Source organism: Mustela putorius, unplaced genomic scaffold (genome assembly GCF_011764305.1).
Source record: "Mustela putorius furo isolate JIRA1106 unplaced genomic scaffold, ASM1176430v1.1 tig00000163_pilon_pilon_pilon, whole genome shotgun sequence".
NCBI classification, from domain to species: Eukaryota; Metazoa; Chordata; class Mammalia; order Carnivora; family Mustelidae; genus Mustela; species Mustela putorius.
In genome coordinates, this window is record NW_025421299.1 from 83,318 (window position 1) to 102,655 (window position 19,338).

Here is a 19,338-nt window from a genome sequence, read left to right on the forward strand (position 1 = left end):
CACTAATAAATTGTGAAACCACAGGAATCTACCGATAGCCTGAATTGATTAGGTATCCTAGGGATTCCTTAGGATTAAGTCAGTAACTACTTGGACTGGGAAGAAACCCTCCACATCCACGCTATAATTGGTTCTTTGCATTCTTGCTGTCCACACTTGCTGTCCTAGTCTTTGATGCAGAGAGATGCTCTCACTGTTGTGTGAGACACCCTGCAACTATTTTACAGTATGACAGTGTGTGTTTACCCATCCCTTTCTTTATCTCAGGAGAAAAATGTGAGGTGGGGAATGCTTGGGTATGCTGGGCTTTGCTTTCTGAAGCTTTAAGTAAGATCTAGAATTCCTAATCTTAGGTGTCTTAATACATATTGTTTATGTGGACAGGGTTATTGGTTCCTACTGTACTCTCTGAATTCTCTCTTTATTTTCTACAGGCGATGTCTAGAGTATGGAGAGATGGTCAGAAACATCCTGTACATATTTACAGACTCCTAACCACAGGTAATAACCCTTCAGTGTGGAAAAAAAATGTAGTCTCCTTGAATAATCAGACAAAAATTTTTTGGGGGGTTAATCTGTGCTTTGAGATCAGGAATATTATTTATTAACTAGTATGCTAACATGTTTTACCTTACAAAACTAACAGACTTAAAGATCTGAAGGAGAATCAATGCTTTCTCTTTAGGTACAATAGAAGAAAAGATTTATCAAAGACAGATCAGTAAGCAGGATCTTTCTGGGGCAGTCGTAGACCTAACCAAGACATCTGAACATATCCAGTTTTCAGTAGAGGAGCTAAAAAATTTGTTCACCTTACATGAAAGTTCACATTGTGTTACTCATGACCTGCTTGACTGTGAATGTACAGGAGACAAAGAAGTTACAGGTTAGTTGTATTTTAATTGTGTTATGATGGTGAAGTTAATTTCTTTCTCTTTGGCATTTGAAAACATTTAAATACAGAGTAATTAAAATTTTTACCATTGGCATTTGTTAGTTTTCTTTTTTTCCTCATGTCATAGGGTACTTGTCAGATGGGTATTTTTTTTTTTTAAGATTTTATTTATTTGAAAAAAAAATTATTTATTTATTTGAGAGAGACAGAGAGCATGGGCGGTGGGGAGAGTCCGAGGGAGGAGCAGACTCCCTGCTGAGCTGGGAGCCTGATGTGGGACTCAGTCCTCTGACTCCAAGATCATAACCTGAACTGAAGGCTGTTGCTTAACCAACTGAAACACCCAGGCACCCTACTGCCAGATGGGTATTTGAGAAAATATTAAGTAGAACCTTATTATTTATCTCAATTTAGCTGCTTCTCAGTTAGTTGTAAACAATTTAACTTGTTTAGGAGAATCTTTCAAAACCTGGTATAATGACTTTGGAATTAACAAAAATGTTCTTAATCCTTATTTCTCTTTCACCTGACAAAATCCTACTGTGTGTTAATTTTGTGTAGAACTCATTCGTAATGGGGTCATCCTTTCTGAGGCAGTTAACATGGAACTTCTCATTACTTGAGAAACTCCTAGTGCTGCTCAAGTGAGGCTGAGTTCACCAACCCTCCAGAGTTGACACTGTTCAGATAGGAACTGGATTGGGAATAGGACTTGAGCAAGTAGTCACTAGTACCTGAAAGTCACTTGGTAAATTGCATTGAAAAGGTTAAAGAAGGGGGCGCCTGGGTAGCTCAGTGGGTTAAGCATCTGCCTTCGGCTCAGATCATGATCCTATGGTTCTGGGATCGAGCTCTGTGGTGGGCTTCCTACTCAGCAGGGGGTCTGCTTCTCCTTCTCTGCTCATGCTTCCTCTCTCTGTCTCTCTCAGATAAATAAATAAAATCTTAAAAGAAAAATGGTTTAAGAAGGTAGACTGAGGTGGAAGAATTCATATTTTATACAAGTCAACATTTGATTCATATGCTTTTTCTATTTTAATAATTTCTGCTCTTATTTTCTTTTCATTTTCCTTGTATATACTCTAATGTTCTTTTTCTTATTGTTCAACTTGAGTGCTTAGTTTGATGATTTTCAGTCTTCTTTTCTACAATAGGTATTTAAGGCTGTACATTTTCCTCTAAGTTGAATCTCATTACTTTGATATGCAGTTCTAAGTGTTTTCTATTTTTCATCATGATCTCTTCTTTGACTCATGCATTACTTAAAAGTATGTTTTAAATGTGTTTTAGTTTTTGTTATTGTGTTCTAGCTACTACAGAGTAGTCAGAAATATGGTAACTATAGAGACATGGTATGTGGTCAGTTTGTAAATGTTTCTTTCTTTTTTTTTTTTTAAAGATTTTATTTATTTTAGAGAGGGACAGAGAGAGAATGTGTGAGGGGGCGAGAAGGAGCAGGGGTAGAAAGAGAGAGAGAATCTCAAGCAGACTCCACACTGAGTGAGGAGCCCTCTCACGACTCTGAGATCGTGACCTAACCTGAAATCGAGAGTGAAATGTTTAACCAACTGGCTGAGCCACCCAGGCACCCCATAAATGTTTCTTTTGTGCATGAAAACCATTTGTATTCTCTCAATTACTTAGTTTGGAGTTATGCCATATTAGTCACATTTTCTGATGCCAAATAAATTTTTTCTTATTTTACAGATTTAAAAATTTACAATTTTAGCTTATAAATTGCTAATATATTTAGTGGTTCAACTGTTTATAAAATGTGTATGGTAAAAAAAACCTTCTACATTGCTCTCATCTGCCTAATTTCTAGCCCTTTTATCTAATAACCATTATTAGTATTTTGTGTATCCTTCTAGATGTGTTTTTATGCTCATGCAAGGAACTCTGAATATGTATTCTTACCTACTTTTCCCACCAATAAAGGGTAGCATAGGGAATAGGTATAGTTTTGTAGCTTTTTCACTTAATAGTATACTTGAGATCTTTCCATATCATTATAGAAAATTTCTCATTCTTTTTTTTCCCTTTATAATCCTTCATTGTATTTATATACCATAATTTATTTACCTGTCCCCCACAGGTATAATTAGGTATAATTATAGGTATAATTAGGTATACTAATTAAGTTATTTCCAGTCAGCATATATCTTTATTCATACATCTTTTTCCATATGTTTAAGTATATCTGTAAGGTAAATTAACAGTGTTGTTGGGTCACAGAATGTGTATATTTGTAATTTTAACAGATAGTGCCAAAATGCTCTCCACTGGGGGTTGTATCCTTTATTATTATTATTTTTTTTTGGTATCAATTTTTAATTTACATTCTAGTTAGTTAACATATAGGGTAATACTGATTTCAGGAGTAGAATTTAGTGATTCACTACTTACATACAATACCCAGGGCTCATCATGGGTGCCCTCCCTTGGGGGTTGTATCCTTTATACCCCACCAACAATAGACTAAAATGGTTATTTCTCCACAGTTTTGTCAGTTGAGTACGTTATCAAATGTTTGAATTTTTCTATCTGATAGTAAAAAAATAATGCATTGGTCTAGTTTTAATTTGCTTTCCTCTTATGAGTGAAGTTGAACATTTTTTCTTATATTTAAGAACCTTCCTTTATATGAACCATCTGTTAATATCATTTGCCCAGTTTTCTATTAATAACCTAATTTGTTATTAGATATATCTGTAATTGAAAGATATATGTTAAAATCTTACAGTATGACAGTGGATCTATCAAAGTTTCTTGCTAATCTATCAATATTTGTTCTGCATACTTTGTATCTTCTTTGTGAATTTTTTTTATTATGGTTTATTTTATTAATAGGTAGTGATTTCTTTATCCTTAATACCTTTTGCTTTCATTTATCTTAAGTTTGTATATTATACTGGCTTTCTTTATGGTATTTGTCTGGTGTATCTTTCCCCTTCTTTTGTCTTAAGTATGTCTGTGTCCTTATGTTTTAATTATTTCTCTTGTTAATAGCATAAAGATGGACTTTCTTTTTTCCAGTCTCATGTTTCAACTAGAGCATTTAGTCTGTTTACATTTATTATAATTAATGACATACTTTGATTCACTTCTGTCTTTTCATGTTCTGTTTTTTTCCAGCAAAGGCCTACTAGTGGTTCACTCTCAATCTTTGATTTTTCAAAGTGTATTTGCTTTTTCCTCTCTCTCAAATGCTGTCTTTTCTAGGTGTACAATTCTAGTCAATAGGATTTTTTGTTTTTGCTTTTGTTTTGTTTGTACTTTGAAGGTATTATCCTACTATCTTCTTGATTCTTAAAGTAGCGTTGTCATCTCTTATGATCTCAATGATTTTGTACATTGACAGGATTTAGATATTAAGGAAAAACAGTTTTTTAAAGCGTGATAAAATTTAAAATGAAGTCTTTATCTTTTAGAAATGCAAAGTAAAATATTTACAGCTGATATATACTACATATTTATTTCATAATAATAATATGGAAGTAGAGATAGCAGAGTTTAAATAAAACAAAATTGGCTATTAGTTGATAGTTCCTGAGGTGGGGTACATACATTTCTATCTTGTTAACTTTTATATTTGACATTTCCCATGAGTAAAATGTTTCAAAACAAACCTTTCAAGAGCTTCCATTGCTCTTAAGACTAGAGACTAAAATCTTTAAAGTGGTTAGTTAGGGTGGGGTTAAGTGCTATAAACTCAAAAAGCACAGTGGCCTACCACAGTAGAAGTATATTTCTCATGTAGAAGGGCACATAATAGTAACGTAGGGCACAACTTTCTCTAAGGTGATTTGGTGATCCAGGCTTCCTCCTCTTTGGGTTCTACCATACCCTTAGGCCTTAGAGTTCCTTGCTGGGATCCCTGTCTCTTGGAGCCAGCAGGTAAGAGAAGAGAAAAGGTAGAAAACCACATGGTGTGGGGGATTTTTCTAGGCCAGACCTAGAAGTGACACAGAGCATGTCTAGCCACATTCCATAGGCCAGACTCAGTGGTTGCATCTAACTGTAGGGGAGACTGGGAAATGTGGCTAAGTGCCCTAGAGGAAAAAGATATGGATTATGGAGTAACTACTCGCTTCTGCCATTCTTGATTTGCTCACAGTGTTTTGCATTCTCCAGCCCTTGAACACACACCTCACGCTTTACTATTGAGCTTTGTCTTTGCTCTCTGGGCTCTAGTTGCACTGGGCTCCTGTCCGTTCCTTGACTGTAACCTTTGCAGGTCCTTCTCCTGAAATGCTTTACCTCCTTTCCCCATCTGGTTCTTGCCTTCTAATCCTTCATATATTAATAAAACAAGTCAGTTTTTCTGATATGTGCTGAGTTCCCTGTATTTTAATTCCATAACCTTACCACTATTTGTAACACAATTCCACAGTCCCTTGTCTTCAATTTTGAAATCTAGAAAAACCAAAAGTTGTTCTTTTCTTCATAAATTTGCAACAGATTTGTTTGGTGGCAAAAACCTTACCTAAATCGATGGGAATTTATCAGTAGTCATTAACCCATTTCATGACTATTCATGTGACTTGCTGCAAAACATTAATGAGTTTGATTATGGAGTGCTGTCCCAGATTATTCTAATTATATTCTGAATTGAGAAACATATCTGGCCCCAAAGGTTTTAGATAAGGGATTGTGGACCTGCAGTACATCTGTTTGGATGATTATTTGGATGTTTAATGCATCTCTCACTAGATCACAAGTTCCTTGAAGTCAGAGACCAAAATGTAATAAATCATATAAACTCATTATGTAATAAAATAAAAAAGTATTGTTTATAGTAAAGTATTGATTGACCTAAGGATTTTCTCATTGTTTTACTTACTACAGGTGATTCACTGGAAAAATTCCCTATCTCTAGAAATTGTCAGCTTGGTCCACATCAGAAGCCCAACTCTCTGAAACCTCTCTCCATGTCGCAGCTGAAACAATGGAAACATTTTTCTGGAGATCATTTAAATCTTGCAGATCCTTTTCTTGAAAGAATAAGAGAAAATGTCTCCTTCTTTTTTCAGAATATAACCAATCAAAGTACTGCTATATAAGGAAAGATTACTTCATGACCTTCCCTTGCTCCCTTCTTTAAAAAAGTTAACATAGTAATTAAATATAACTTTTGAAAACTAGAATTATTTAAATTATAATATGTTTTGTTGCAAAATGTATCATAGTTTTGATACAGCCTAAACTTGAGTTGTTTAATTTTTTTGTATGTGTTCTTCAATGTTGAAACATTAAAAACATAATTCTGTCATCATATAGTTATTCATTAGTATTTCATAATTAATGCACTTTTATTAAATATCCATTAAGGAATTTTCATAAGGAATATAAAAAGGTAAAATACCTAGTCCCTGTCTTTGGGAAATCCAATCTACTTAGGAATATTAGACATAGATGTGTGAGATCAGTTTCAACTGTAGCTCAAGGGAGAAAGAGATCAGACTAGCAGAGGCTGAGTGGAAGAGTTGCTGCAGGGCAGTTTGAGTGAGAATGGTCAGCAGGCTGGGGCAGGAGACGAAGGAGATGCTTCAGAACACTAGTTCGTAATCTGAAACCTCAGACTCATGGGGACTGACAGGCAGTCCATAAAGCTGTGTCCACCAGACATCGTTTGCACTCTGAATAGGGAATGTTTGGGCTACCATCATGTCAACAGTTGTCTGTAGTGATTTTTGACCTAAAAAGGAAGTTTTAATGTACAAAATGAGCTTTAGAAAGCTGAAGTCTACAAAGACAAGTTACTTAGTCTCCAATTGGTCTGTAATCAGCTTCTGCTTCCATTTGGGAAATTTCTTTTAGACTGAATATGAATGAATGAATGAAGACTCAATTATATATCAGCAAATCTGAATTCTTCAGTTTTCTAGCACCATACTGGGCAGTTCCACATCTAGGATTCATGAACAGGCAGTCTGGGACCAAATTGTCAGTGAGGAAGAACTCAACTAATAATAAGCAAAAATGGTGTTCCTTGGCCCTATGTATAGGCCTTATCTATGAGGCTTTACATATAAAACTTCTTTCAATATCTATGATATTATTCTCAGGTGTGAAATCCTTAAAAAATATGCTAGGGACTAGTAGCTTTATTGTTTACCTTAAATTGTAGTGGATGATAGAGGGTGCTGTTTGGATTTCCAGATTATCCATTTCCCTAGCTATCTGCCACTTCTCCTAGCCAAATCCCTGCCTAAGTATAGCCCTGAGCTGAAAAGAGCTGCCCCACTTGAGGTGATGCTCCCTCCCTGGATTCAGCTGAATCCAGTGCTTTATCGATGCAGGATGGAAAGGCCCAGCTCCAGAGCTCTTCAGCTGAGGCCTTTGCTCTCATTTCATTGTGGTGCAGCTGCCCTCCCTGTTTAGTCGTGCTTCCCTCACTCCCTCAAAGGCGTTGTCCTGAAGAGCACTTACTAATAAATTCCTTGCAAGAAGGTCTGCCTCCACATGTGTTCCAGGGAAGCTGACCCAAGACACTATTTCTGGAGTATCACTGGAGAAAAGCATTTTAATAATTATAATTGACAGCATTCAATTGTAAATACTTATGAGACAAAAAATCATTTAATTAGATGAACTAATAACATGAAAGTTTAAAAAATCGTGTAAGTTTTTCTTCATACCCCATGAAGGCAGAAAGAATTACCATTCGTATATTTACAGAGTTGTGCAATCATCCCCACTATCCGTTTCTAGAAGAGAGTTCTCTTCTTGATGTCTTCATTTCCTTCTTCCTGGTCATTGTCAACCCAAAGCCACTGGCCTCCCTCCCCCAGCACTCAAGGCCTCCATCCCAATGATTTCCAAAATGATAAATGCAGTGAACTCTTCAGTCTTTATCTTGGCTTTTTATCATATTAGATATTGGTGAACACTTCCTTATTGAATCTCTTGCCTTCTTTAATTTTGATTAAATGGGTTATATCCATTTGTCATTCCACAAGTATTTACTGAGTAGCTAGCACATCTCAGGCATTGTCTTACAGGTTGTATGTACGACGATGAATAAAACAGGCAGTCTCTGCCCTGGCGCTTTAATTCTAGCACACACAGAGCAATACATATGCAATATAGCACGTGATGAGAAGTGCTGTGAAGAATAAGTAGAACAAGGGAGAGATATTAAAGTGGGTCTGTGATTGCTATTTGTATGGGTTCTGTTTATGCAGAGACCTGAAAAAAGTGAGGGGTTCTCTTGGAAAAGTGACATTCTCTTGGAAAAATGTTCCAGACAGAAGGAGCTTCAGGTGCAAAGGCCTTGAGATAGATGGAGTGTGTGACATGTTAGAGAAGCCACCGGAGAGGCTGTTGTGGAGACATTAAGAAGAATAGTAATAAATGAGGTCAAAGAGGTGGTGGGGCAATTCAAATGTTAGAGGGCGCTGAAGATGGCCTTGGGAGCTCTAGCTTTGACTCTGAGGGAGATGGAAAAACCACCACTGGGATTTCAGCTGGGGAAAGACATATCTGAATTGCTGTGGTGGAACAAACTGGTAGAGCACGGGTGGGAGAAAGGATATGAGTTATTGTATGAGTTATTATATGAGATTATTGGGATAATCTTGTTAAGAGGTGGTGGTGATTTAGACCAGGTGGTAGCAGTGAAGTGTGAAGGAATTGTTGTGTTCTCCATAGTTTTGAAGGCAGAGCCAACAAGATTTCTGAGTGGACTGAATCCAAGGTATAAGAAAAAACAGAGAAATCAAGAGTGACTCCTAAGATTTTTGGCCTGAGCCAAAGGAGGAATGGTATTGCCAGTTAGTGTGATGGGAAGACTGAGAAAAAAGGTTTATAGGGGAAGATCTGAGGTTCACTGTTGGTTATGTCACATTTGATGGGGAGAGATGCCAGATAAGCAGCTCCATAAAAGAAATGGGTTCAGAAGCATTGGTCAGAGCTAGTGATAAATTTGGGATTTTGTCAATATACAGATGATATTTAATGAAGTCATGAGACTGGATGATACTACTTAGGTAGTAAGTGTAGATAGAAAATAGATAAAGCAACTAAATATTGTAGGGGTGCATGATGGCTAACATTTATTTATTCAGTGCTTGTTGCTGTGTTCTAAATGCGAAGAGCTTTGTATATGTTAGCAACCTATGAGACACTGTTAGTATTCTTAGATGAGCTGAGTTTTCTCATCTGTTCAGTGATATGTCCGAGGGTAGTTGTGAGACCTAAGTGAAATAAAGTATGGTTGGTGAGATAGAGAAATACTACCCGGACTGCTTATATCAGAATTCCTCTTAGACTTTATTTGGAAAAACACCTTATTAAAACCTGGATGGGAGAGCGTGAGCCTTGGGTATTGGTTGCAGTCAAACAAGTGTAATGAGGGAGAAAAATTTGGAATTTTAAAGGCAATCTGAGGGAGGTGAAGAGGAAAAAAAAATTACAGAGGGAAGCTGGGACTGGGTTAGATAAGAAAAGCTCCCAGTGGCAGAATTGGAGGGTATTTGAATAACAGTTGTTCTCCGTGCAGTTGTTTGCTACAGATGCTGGACGTAGCCCTCCCTTCATCTCTTTCCCACCATGAAATCTTGCTGAAATGTTGGGAAGAGGCAGAGTTCTGTGAGCAAATCCTTGTGCTGTGGGACAAAGGCAGCAAGTGTGACACAGGAGCTCTGACACTGAGAAGCAGAGGATGGTAATTTAGGAGGGCAATTGAGGAGGGCTTCGGACTTTGACAGGCCAGAGTTTGTGGGGGGTTCAAACTTATTTAATTTAGGTGTTAAAGGGGCACCCCATTAACACCTGGGTTGCGTATATAAAGCACCTTTTGTGTGGCAGATGCTTGATTTATAAGAATTTCACTCTTGGCCTGGGTGGCTCAGTGGGTTGAAGCCTCTGCCTTCAGCTCAGGTCAGGATCCCAGGGTCCTCGGATTGAGCCTCGCATCAGGTTCTCTGCTTGGTAGGGAACCTGCTTCTCCCCCCCTCTCTCTGCCTGCCTCTCTGCCTACTTGTGATCTGTCTGTCAAATAAGTAAATAAAACCTTTAAAAAAAAAAAGAATTTCATTCTTTTCCCCTCCTCTGTGCTCCCTGTCCATAGCGCTGTGATAGAGCACTTACACATATGGTCTGTAACTATTTACCTGGCTCCTTCTTCCACTAGGCTGAATTCTTTGAAGACCAAGGTTTATTTTACCCATTCTAGAATCACATTACCTTCTATGGTCTTTGGCACAAAACAGCTACTTTTATTTATTATTATTATTTTTTAAGATTTTACTTATTTGAGAGAGAGAAAGAGAGCACACAAGCAGGGGGAACAGCAGAGGGAGAAGGAGAAGCAGACTCCCTACTGAGCAAGGAACCCGATGCAGGGGCTGTATCCCAGGACCCTGGGATCATGACCTGAGCTGAGGACAGATGCTTAACCGATAGAGCTGCCCAGTTGCCCCTAAAACTGCTACCTTTAAATAGAATGAATGAATGAATGAATGAATGAGATATTTCACTTATTTTTCTTCCTTAACTACCATGATCAGGTTTCTTGCTCTTAGATCTCAATTCCAAGGTGTTCATTAAGCTGAACCCGGGGCCATGCTGGACCCTCATGAAAGCCAGAGCCAGCAGGTTTTCTTGCCTGCTGGCTGCTCTAGACTTCTTTTTTTGCTTCCGTGATTTTTTTCCCCCTTCCATGATTTCTAACTGCTGCAGGAACTGACAAAATCTCTCCGTGCGATGGGTATGGCTTGAGTCACATATTTAATCACTTCTAATGACACAAATAAACGTTTGACACATCTTCATGTGAAAATGTTATGGTTTTAAACGATAATATGAATACATTTTAACCATACTCTCGTTAGGGCCAGATCACCACCGATGAATTAAAATGCAAGCAGCTCCGATCAGCAGAATTCAACTTGCCAACAGCCTGTTTGTCCATTTAGCAGGGCGCACGATAATGGCACAAGTCAAAAAACCCTGCTGTTGTTCTCTGAGTGGTGCAGTCCTGGGTACGTCACAATGCCTGGGCAATTTAATATTGTAGTATATTGGCAAGACTGAAATTCTGTGATTTGTAGCAAATAGTATATATAATCAGCAGATGGCACTGTTTCTCCGAGTTCGTCCCAAATTAAGCTATTGGGTCCTAGAGGGGTTTGTAGACGAGGCTATTCTTGTTGAAGGAAGGACTCAAAGGGATGTTATTTTCCTCTTGCCTTGTACACTACAGGATTTTTTTGGTTTAGACTAGTTTCCTGTGGCATTCTTCTATAGCTAGCCTGTTGCTTCACACCATTACAAACTTTCATCCCTGAGATTCTTCATTGTCCACAAAATCAATACCGATTCAGAATATAACTTCACAGTTAAAAACAAAAACAAACCAACAAACAAAAACTGGGGAAGAATAATCCTTACTGACATAGAACAATTTGTTGGGGTTTGTTATACTTACTTGAAAACCTGAAGTGTTAAGTATAATTTAATCTTTATAAAGAAATTTTTTAGATTATTAATAATACCCATAAATCCCTTTTTGAGTACAAAGATAGAGAAAATTCAACAAAGCAGGCCAAAACAAACAACTCCTTTATTTTTATTTTTTGAGGAAATGCCAACAAAATACTGAAGACATTTTCTGAGTATTTTTTTTTTAAGATATATATATATATATATATCTTAAGATATATATATATATTTCCTAGGCCGGGGAAAGGGGCAGAGGTAGAGGGAGAATCTCAGACAGACTCTGTGCTGAGTGTAGAGCCCAATGTGGGGCTTGATCTCACAAACCTGAGATCATGAGCTGAAATTAAGAGTCTGTTGCTTAACCAACTGAACCACCCAAGGGCCCTGGCATAGCCCTGGCATAGCTTTCTTTCTTTTTTAAATATTGCCCCCTCTTTTTAAAAATTAATTAAAAAAAATTTATGAACATATAATGTATTTTTATCTTGCCCTTTGCAACGATGTGGATGAAACTAGAGGGTATTATACTTAGCTTTATTTCTTAAGTAAAAGTCTGGGTTGGCCATGTAGGCTGGTGTGCTAATTTTAGTCACTAACAACCCAGGCTCCCAGCTTCTCTGCTATTCCTCTGTTCTTACTAGGCAGCTTCCACCTTGCAGGATAGGTGCCTAGCCTAGGCAACTTGCAACTTGCAGACTTATTCTAGCAATCCTTTCTGCACTTCAGCAGACCAGAAGGAGATAAGCCTGCCTTTGCCTAAGGGCCTAGCCTTGAAATTGCACACCCACTTTTACTTCCATCCCATTGGCTAGAACTAGTCATATGCCAAGGTGGAGCTCTTCCTGACAAAGGTACTGAAGAGGTAAGTCAGTCCTTCCCCCAAGGGCTCTGGCGAGTAAAGGGGCAGAGGGAGGCCAGGGGTTACATCAGTTGGGGCTCTCTTCACTGGAATGATGGGGAAGAAGCACAGCCCCCTAATCATGGGTAGTCTGCACAATCTTAATGAACATCAACAGATGTAGAGCCATTCGGTAAGTAACTAGGGAGGGTGGGAATGTGGTATCCAATAAACTGTGGGGAAAAAAAAAAAAAAGGCCGACGTACATATAAGCTGCGTTTTTTTTCTTTTTAGGCATTGTTGAATTTTCAAGTTTTGGATGGAGTGTGATTATTTATATGATGGCTATTTAATCTGTCATAACGAGAACAGCAGTAATACTAACAGCCTGTGGCTTGTACCAGCACTTGGAAATGTTAAGGACTATTTTCTACTGTTAGCAATAACCGTTGCAGCAGGGTGTCACATTAACCCTTCTCTTCTGAATCTGTTCATATTTTAAAATTCAATCACTGATTGAGCAGACACTGCTAGCTTTATTATATGAAACCAGTTTCTTTTGTCTTTCTCACTTTACCCACTCAGATCCTCTACTGTAGGGGAAAACCATTAAGGAGCAGCTTTGTGTTTTCTTCATAAAGCCTCATTAAACAGGGTCAGGAGGGAGATGTAGCCATCTTTTCCTCCTGGATTGGCTTTGGAAAACAGTCTCTAATTCAGGGACTAGCAAGAAAGGTCGCATGAAGTCCGCTGTGGGTGCCATGTTTTTCTTTCTTCCTGACCTTTATGCTCTCTATACTCAGAGACAAAGTTAGGTTAAGATAGCTCACAGGGACACCAGGGTTCATAGGCTGTGAGGAGGGGCCCAGGGCACTGGCATTTCAGCTAGACTAAGGGACTTTGCTCATCCCACAGAGCAGCCCCTCTTGTGCTTCCTCTCATCGTTGATGAGAAGCCTATGGAGCTGAGAGTAGGGAAAGAAGGATGAGTAGGCAAGACTAAGAAAGCAAGAAAGAGGTGATGTGTGGGGCCAAAGCTCCTGTTTAGATTCCAGTCTGTGGGCTAATTTATAAGAGCAGACTCTGGGCCTCTCTAAACTTTTGACTCAAGGCTATAGTGCCAGGTGGTGTCTGTGGAAGCCCCCGTGACAATACCCAGGGTGAGGGAGACATTGTAGTTAACACTGGGGCATCCATTTTTAATCATTTGGTAATTTAGCTCTTATCAAAGGAAAAAAAAATTACTATCTTTTCCTTCTAAACCTTATCATTGTTCCTGAGAATAGAAGTCAAAGTCCTGGGCGCCTCGGGTGTCTCAGTCGTTTAAGCGTCCGCCTTCAGTTCAGGTCATGATCCTGGGTCCCGAGATTGAGTCCCGCCTCGGGCTCCCTGCTCAACGGAGAGCCTGCTTCTCCCTCTCCCTCTGCCTGGCGTTCTGCCTACTTGTGTTCTCCTAGTTCTCTGTCAAATAAATAAATAAAATCTTTAAAAAAGAAAAAGTCAAAGTCCTAACAATGGCCTACAGTTTGACATATTCTGGCACCATTATCTTTATGACCTCATCTCTCCCTCACCAACTACACTTCATTCCTACAGTGCCCCTTGCTGTTCCTTGAATGCTAAGTCTGCTTCTGTCCTGGTGCCATGGGGTCTAGCCTATAGACTGCCAGCAACTGGTTAGGAACTTGAAGGAAGGAGTGGCCAATGGTATCTAACATTTTCTATGGAAACAAGGGGAAATGTGGGACAGGAAGAAGCCATTTGATGAGTTCCAGGACTTTGTAATGAAGGTGCTGGAAGAATTGCTTCTAGATTGCCATATTGTTACTGGAGACAAAATTCATAGGTGTGGTATACTCTTCAAAGATAATTAAGAAAGCACTATATGACTGAGAAGTTTGGCCAGATGCCAAAGAACACTGATGTTCATCTGTTTCCATACACTAGGACCTACTACTAACTGTGGAGAACTAGAACCTTAAAAAACATACTGAGCAATCAAGAAGACTCTGTTGCCTGTGTGCTGGGATGGGACTGAGATAAATAGCCCGAGTTTTGGTTATAAACTTCTCTAGTCTAATGAGATTAGTTTGGGAGGCAAACCCTGTTAATTACCTTCCTAGTCCTAGAACTCAATCACCTCCATATTTAGTTTCCATGCGGTAAGCTCATCTCCAAAGTGTGGAAAAGCCTTTGGAGATCCCTGGTTAGAAAGTATTTGCAGGGGTACCAGGGTGGCTCATTTGGTTAAGTGTTGACTCTTGATTTCAGCTCAGGTCATGGTCTCATGGGTAGTGAGATGGGAGTCCTGAGTTGGGTTCTGTGCTCAGCCGGAAGTCTACTTGAGAGATTCTCTCCTTCTTCCTTTGCCCCTCCCACACCTGCTCACTAGCTCTCTCTTAAATAAATAAATAAAATTTTAGAAAAAAAAGTGTTTGCAGATGTAAGAATAATTTGACATTTGATGAGACAGTGACTCTAGAATGTTACTATTCAAATAGAAAGGGAGAAATAATGAGAATCTAATCATAGGAGACCATTTTAAAGATACCCACGTGTGACTTAATGAGACTTATTGATTCTCTCTGTAGCAGAGTAAACCTTCTTTGGCATTTCTTGTCTTCCCTCGCTCCTGAATCCACAAACTGTTAGCAGCATGGCTAGATGAGAATTCAAATAATCCTGCCTTGTGCTGCACAAAAGCTCCTCAGTGAGATCTCCAATGATTCAGTTCCAGTCAGCGTTAAGCAAAGGGACTCAATGGCTTTGGTTACTGTCTTGGCCTAGACTAGAGACCATTTCCACTAATTGCACTGGGGAACAACTCTCATGGTTACACTCCTCCATGTATATATTTAATAGTATCATCTGAGAGAAACAAATAGTAGACAGCTTCTTTTTTTTTCTTTGAAGCTCCACAAAGGAAGGGAATTTCAGAGCTTAGAGAGAAATCACATGTAATTGCTTCTTATGAGAACTATTGCCATGGAAACACCACTTCTGTCATCCATCGGAAAGAAAGTTGGTGTCATGTGTTAGGGGGACATCCAGAGGGCTGGTATAATTCTGGGCTTAGGAAGGAATTTGCTTTTAAAAAATAATGCTTGCAATACATTTGTGCCTATCCCAAGGGATCCAGAGCCTTAATATTAATTGGGCAAATATGAAGTCAGTATTATTGTAGTGTGACTGTCAGAGCTCTGGCTTGAGAATCAGCCATCTAGAAATTCTAGTCAGATGCTCCTATTGATTTGGCTTCTGGTGGTATGGAAGTCACTTAATTTTTGCACTTTCTGGTAATAATAATAATGAATAATTTATTGATTACTATGGGTTAGACATTTTACTAAATGCTCTATATGATTATTTCACTTATTCCTCTTGACAATCCTAAGACAAATATATTATCCCCACTGGGGGTGGGGGACATAGTCCTATAAAAGTTAAATACTTCCCAAGAGCACAGTGCTGGTTAGTGGTGGAAACTGGATCTAATCCCAGGTCAGTGTGGCCTTAGAACTCACTTGTATGCACCAGCCTTAAATGTGTAAGCTAAATGAAAATTTAAGGAATATTGTGTAGTAGTAATGAGTGTGATGGACTATGGGCCTCTACATTTCATGCCAGGATCACTAAGTCTCAGATTAAGATACATTTATCAGAAAAATCTCAAAAAGCAAGAATTTGGGGTTTTATGAGAGGAAAAAAATGAAACAAGATGAAACCAGAGGGGGAGACAAACCATAAGAGACTCTTAGTGTCAGGAAATAGACTGGAGGTTGCTGGAGTGGTGGGGGGACAGGGGGACTGCAAGAATGGAGGGAGGGTGGCTGGGTGATGGACATTGGGGAGGGTATGTGCTGTGGTGAGCATCGTGAATTGTGTAAGACTGATGACTCACAGACCTGTACCTCTGAAACAAATAGTACATTATATGTTAATAAAAGAAAACTAAAAATAATAATTAAAAAGAAAAAATGCAAACAGGAATTGAAGACAAAAAGATAACGTCTATTTCTAAGAGTAACGGCTACCTGTCATAGATTTTTAAAAAGTATTGTTATGGAGGATATCCATGATGAGATTTGTTATTTGATCTAATCATTTGTCCTTAAAGCATTTGGTGGTCAAGAAATGCCTATAGATGAGCTGGGAATCAAACAAAGGGGAAAATGTCATTCTGTGAGCGTGACCTGCTGGTGGCAGCAACAGATCACAGCAGTTGTCCCTTATTGGGCTTGGAATTCCAGGCACGTCTTAGAGCACAGAGCTTCTTGTTTTTATAAGATTTCAAATCACAGGCTGCTGTTATGATAGCTATAAAAATTGGCAAATCATTCCAGCTATCACTATGACTGACAGGATTATTTTCCAGAACATTATGAATTACCAGAGTTCCTCCCCCACCCACCCCAAGGGTTAGAAGGATGTGGGTAGAAGAGGTAAAAAAAGGGGTGGGTATTCAATTTTCAATTAAATGAGAAGTGAGCAGGCCTTTTAAAAACTGATGGACTAGACCACTGAAATCAGTAACACCACCTTAGTTATTAACTTACCATTTTTTGGTAAGATGAAGATAGGTTTCATAAACTGACTTTTGCACAGGATGATAGGTTTGTTGTTTTATGGAGAATGTGTTGAGAGACCTCCAAGAATGACTTTTCAGTTTTTCTCCATAAAACATTATTTAGGAATTTTTTGACTTTCGGAAGGCTTTGAAAACATGGAAACATTAATGTTTGTTCCATAAGTACTAGAAGACAAATGAATGTTTTGGTTTTTCTATTGATGCCTGAAGAAGTGTTCATAAAGAGAAATAAATAAATTTACAGTTTCTAAGCCTTAATGAAGGCAAGCCTCAGGTCAGCAATAGGAGCTGTCTCCCTTCAATGTTTTCGGATGCCCAGGTGTAGAAGATTCGCGTGGTCAGAATGTGAAACTTTGACCTGGGTGTTGCTTCCTTGCTGGGAGACTTCGTCCTGTAAGTTTCCGTATCTCTGAGGCTGCTTTCTTTCTTTCTTTTTTTTTTTTTTTTAAGATTTTAGTTATTTATTTGACAGACAGAGATCACAAGCAGGCAGAGAGGCAGGCAGAGAGAGAGAGGAAGAAGCAGGGACTCCTCCCAGGGAGCTATATCCCAAGACCCTGAGATCATGACCTGAGCCACCCAGGCACCCCTGAACCTGGTTTCTCTCTCTCTCTCTCTCTCTCTTTTTTTTTTTTTAAGATTTTATTTATTTTATTTGACAGAGAGAGAGATCACAAGTAGGCAGAGAGGCAGGCAGAGACAGAGGGGGGAGCAGGCTCCCTGCTGAGCAGAGAGCCCGATGCGGGGGGCTCGATCCCAGGACACTGAGATCATGACCTGAGCCAAAGGCAGTGGCTTAATCCACTGAGCCAACCAGGCGCCCCTGAACCTGGTTTCTGATTGTGGTGCTGCTGGGGAAGAAGGCTAGAATAGAGCCACTTTTTTATTTGTACTGAGTCAGCAGACCACACCTAGGCTCCTCTGATGAGAGAAACAAACACTGAGGCTTAGAGGACCTTGAGTACCTTGCAGGCAAAAAGGATCTGCTTGAATTGGATCTGGATGGAGCCATTTAACAGGAAAAATGTGATCGACTTGGCATTTCATGTTAAGCCTTCAATCCTTCCTATATCCTGACGTGTTGATGGCACCAGACAAGTGCTCAACACATGTGAAAGAAATGAAGAGATGACCGAGTAAGGCAAATAATAGAATATAAGAGAACTCCTTTCATTTCTTCTGTAAGGTGCTCTATGTCTTATTCATTCATTCATTCATTTTTCCTTACATGCTTTGAAAACTTATGATAGTCTAGGTTTTTTGTTGAACACCTAGATTCAGAGATGCTTATTTTCATTTCTGCAGTTTCTGCCATATATAATTTTGGTGTGAGGAATGAGTGTAGAATCTAAGTTTTAGAAAATAGATGGCCAGTTGGGACAACACTTAATCCATTTTTTTTCTCCATTGATGTGCGATGTCACCCATATCCTGTAGGTTTATTTCTGGACTTTTATGTTTTCTTTTTAATTACTATGTAGTTACAAAGTTTATTGGTAGTTAGAAGATCAAATTTCCCTATAGTACTCTTCTTTCTCAATATTTCACTGGTTATTCTATATCCCTTATTTTTTGGGTGAACTAAAATTATCTTGCTAATTGATTTTGGGGAAAAAATGATATCTTTACAGTATTCATTCAGGAATCTGGGCTTTCTCTCTAGATAGTCGTGTCTTCTATGTTCCTCGGAAGTATGTTGTTTTGTTTATATGGGAGAAAACACTGAACATTGGTGATTCCCTTACCAGTTCATATCTCCCCTTAGTCTTCACTCCTCACTCCTTAGAGATGCCTTCCTAACCTTGCTCTTGAAGTAGCTTCTCCTCCTCCCTCCCCATAACTCTTTATTTTGTTTTGATTTTCTTTATAGCACTTACTCTTACTCTCTGACGTAAATATTTATTTTACATTGTATATGATCTTTCTCTACTGGTAGAATGTACCAGAATTGTGTGGGAGGAGACTGGATATCCTATTCACTGTTGTACCTTCAGCTCGCAACACTGCCTGGCACATTCTAGTGTGAATGTTGGCCAAATTGTGTCTACCACCCATCCCTTTCCAATTTTAGCATCTTGCCATATCTGTTACAGATTTGTTTTTAAAGAAATAAAACAACATAGATAGAGTTGAAGGCTGCTTTGTATTTATCCCCAATCCTCTCCTTCCTTTTCTCTTTGAGTCAGCATTCAAAGTTTTTTTTTTAAATAAATGTTCATGTCCTTTTGCTTCATATTTATATAATATCAACACTATATAGAAATGTTTGCTCTTATTTTATTATTTTCTATTGAAAACACTGTGTTGACACAAGGTTACATTAGTTTCAGGTGTGTTTGCTCTTGTTTATTTCATAGAGAACGTATGTAAGAATATCAGTAAATGTATATATGTGTGTGACTATGTATACATATATATGTTTACAAATTATCTTTTTTCACTCAGCATTAGATTCTAGGGATTTACTCATGCTGACATCTGTATTGCTAGTTCTTTCATTTTAATACTGGCTAAATAAGCACAATTTGTTTTTCTCCTACTGGTGAACTTTTAGGTTGTTGCCAGTTCTTCT

General features: G+C 38.5%; 1 protein-coding gene across 3 annotated transcripts in view; it reads left to right on the top strand.

Annotated features, from left to right (window-relative positions):
- RAD54B (RAD54 homolog B) overlaps positions 1-6,184 on the top strand; it is a 79,171-nt gene extending 72,987 nt beyond the window's left edge. For all 3 annotated transcript variants that reach the window (XM_045075815.1, XM_045075816.1, XM_004768557.3), the window contains 3 exons: positions 435-501; positions 686-886; positions 5,744-6,184. In XM_045075815.1, coding sequence (XP_044931750.1) covers positions 435-501; positions 686-886; positions 5,744-5,958 — 483 coding nt within the window. In that variant the 3' untranslated portion in view covers positions 5,959-6,184. The remainder of the gene's footprint in view (positions 1-434; positions 502-685; positions 887-5,743) is intronic.
- The last annotated feature ends 13,154 nt before the right edge of the window (positions 6,185-19,338 follow it).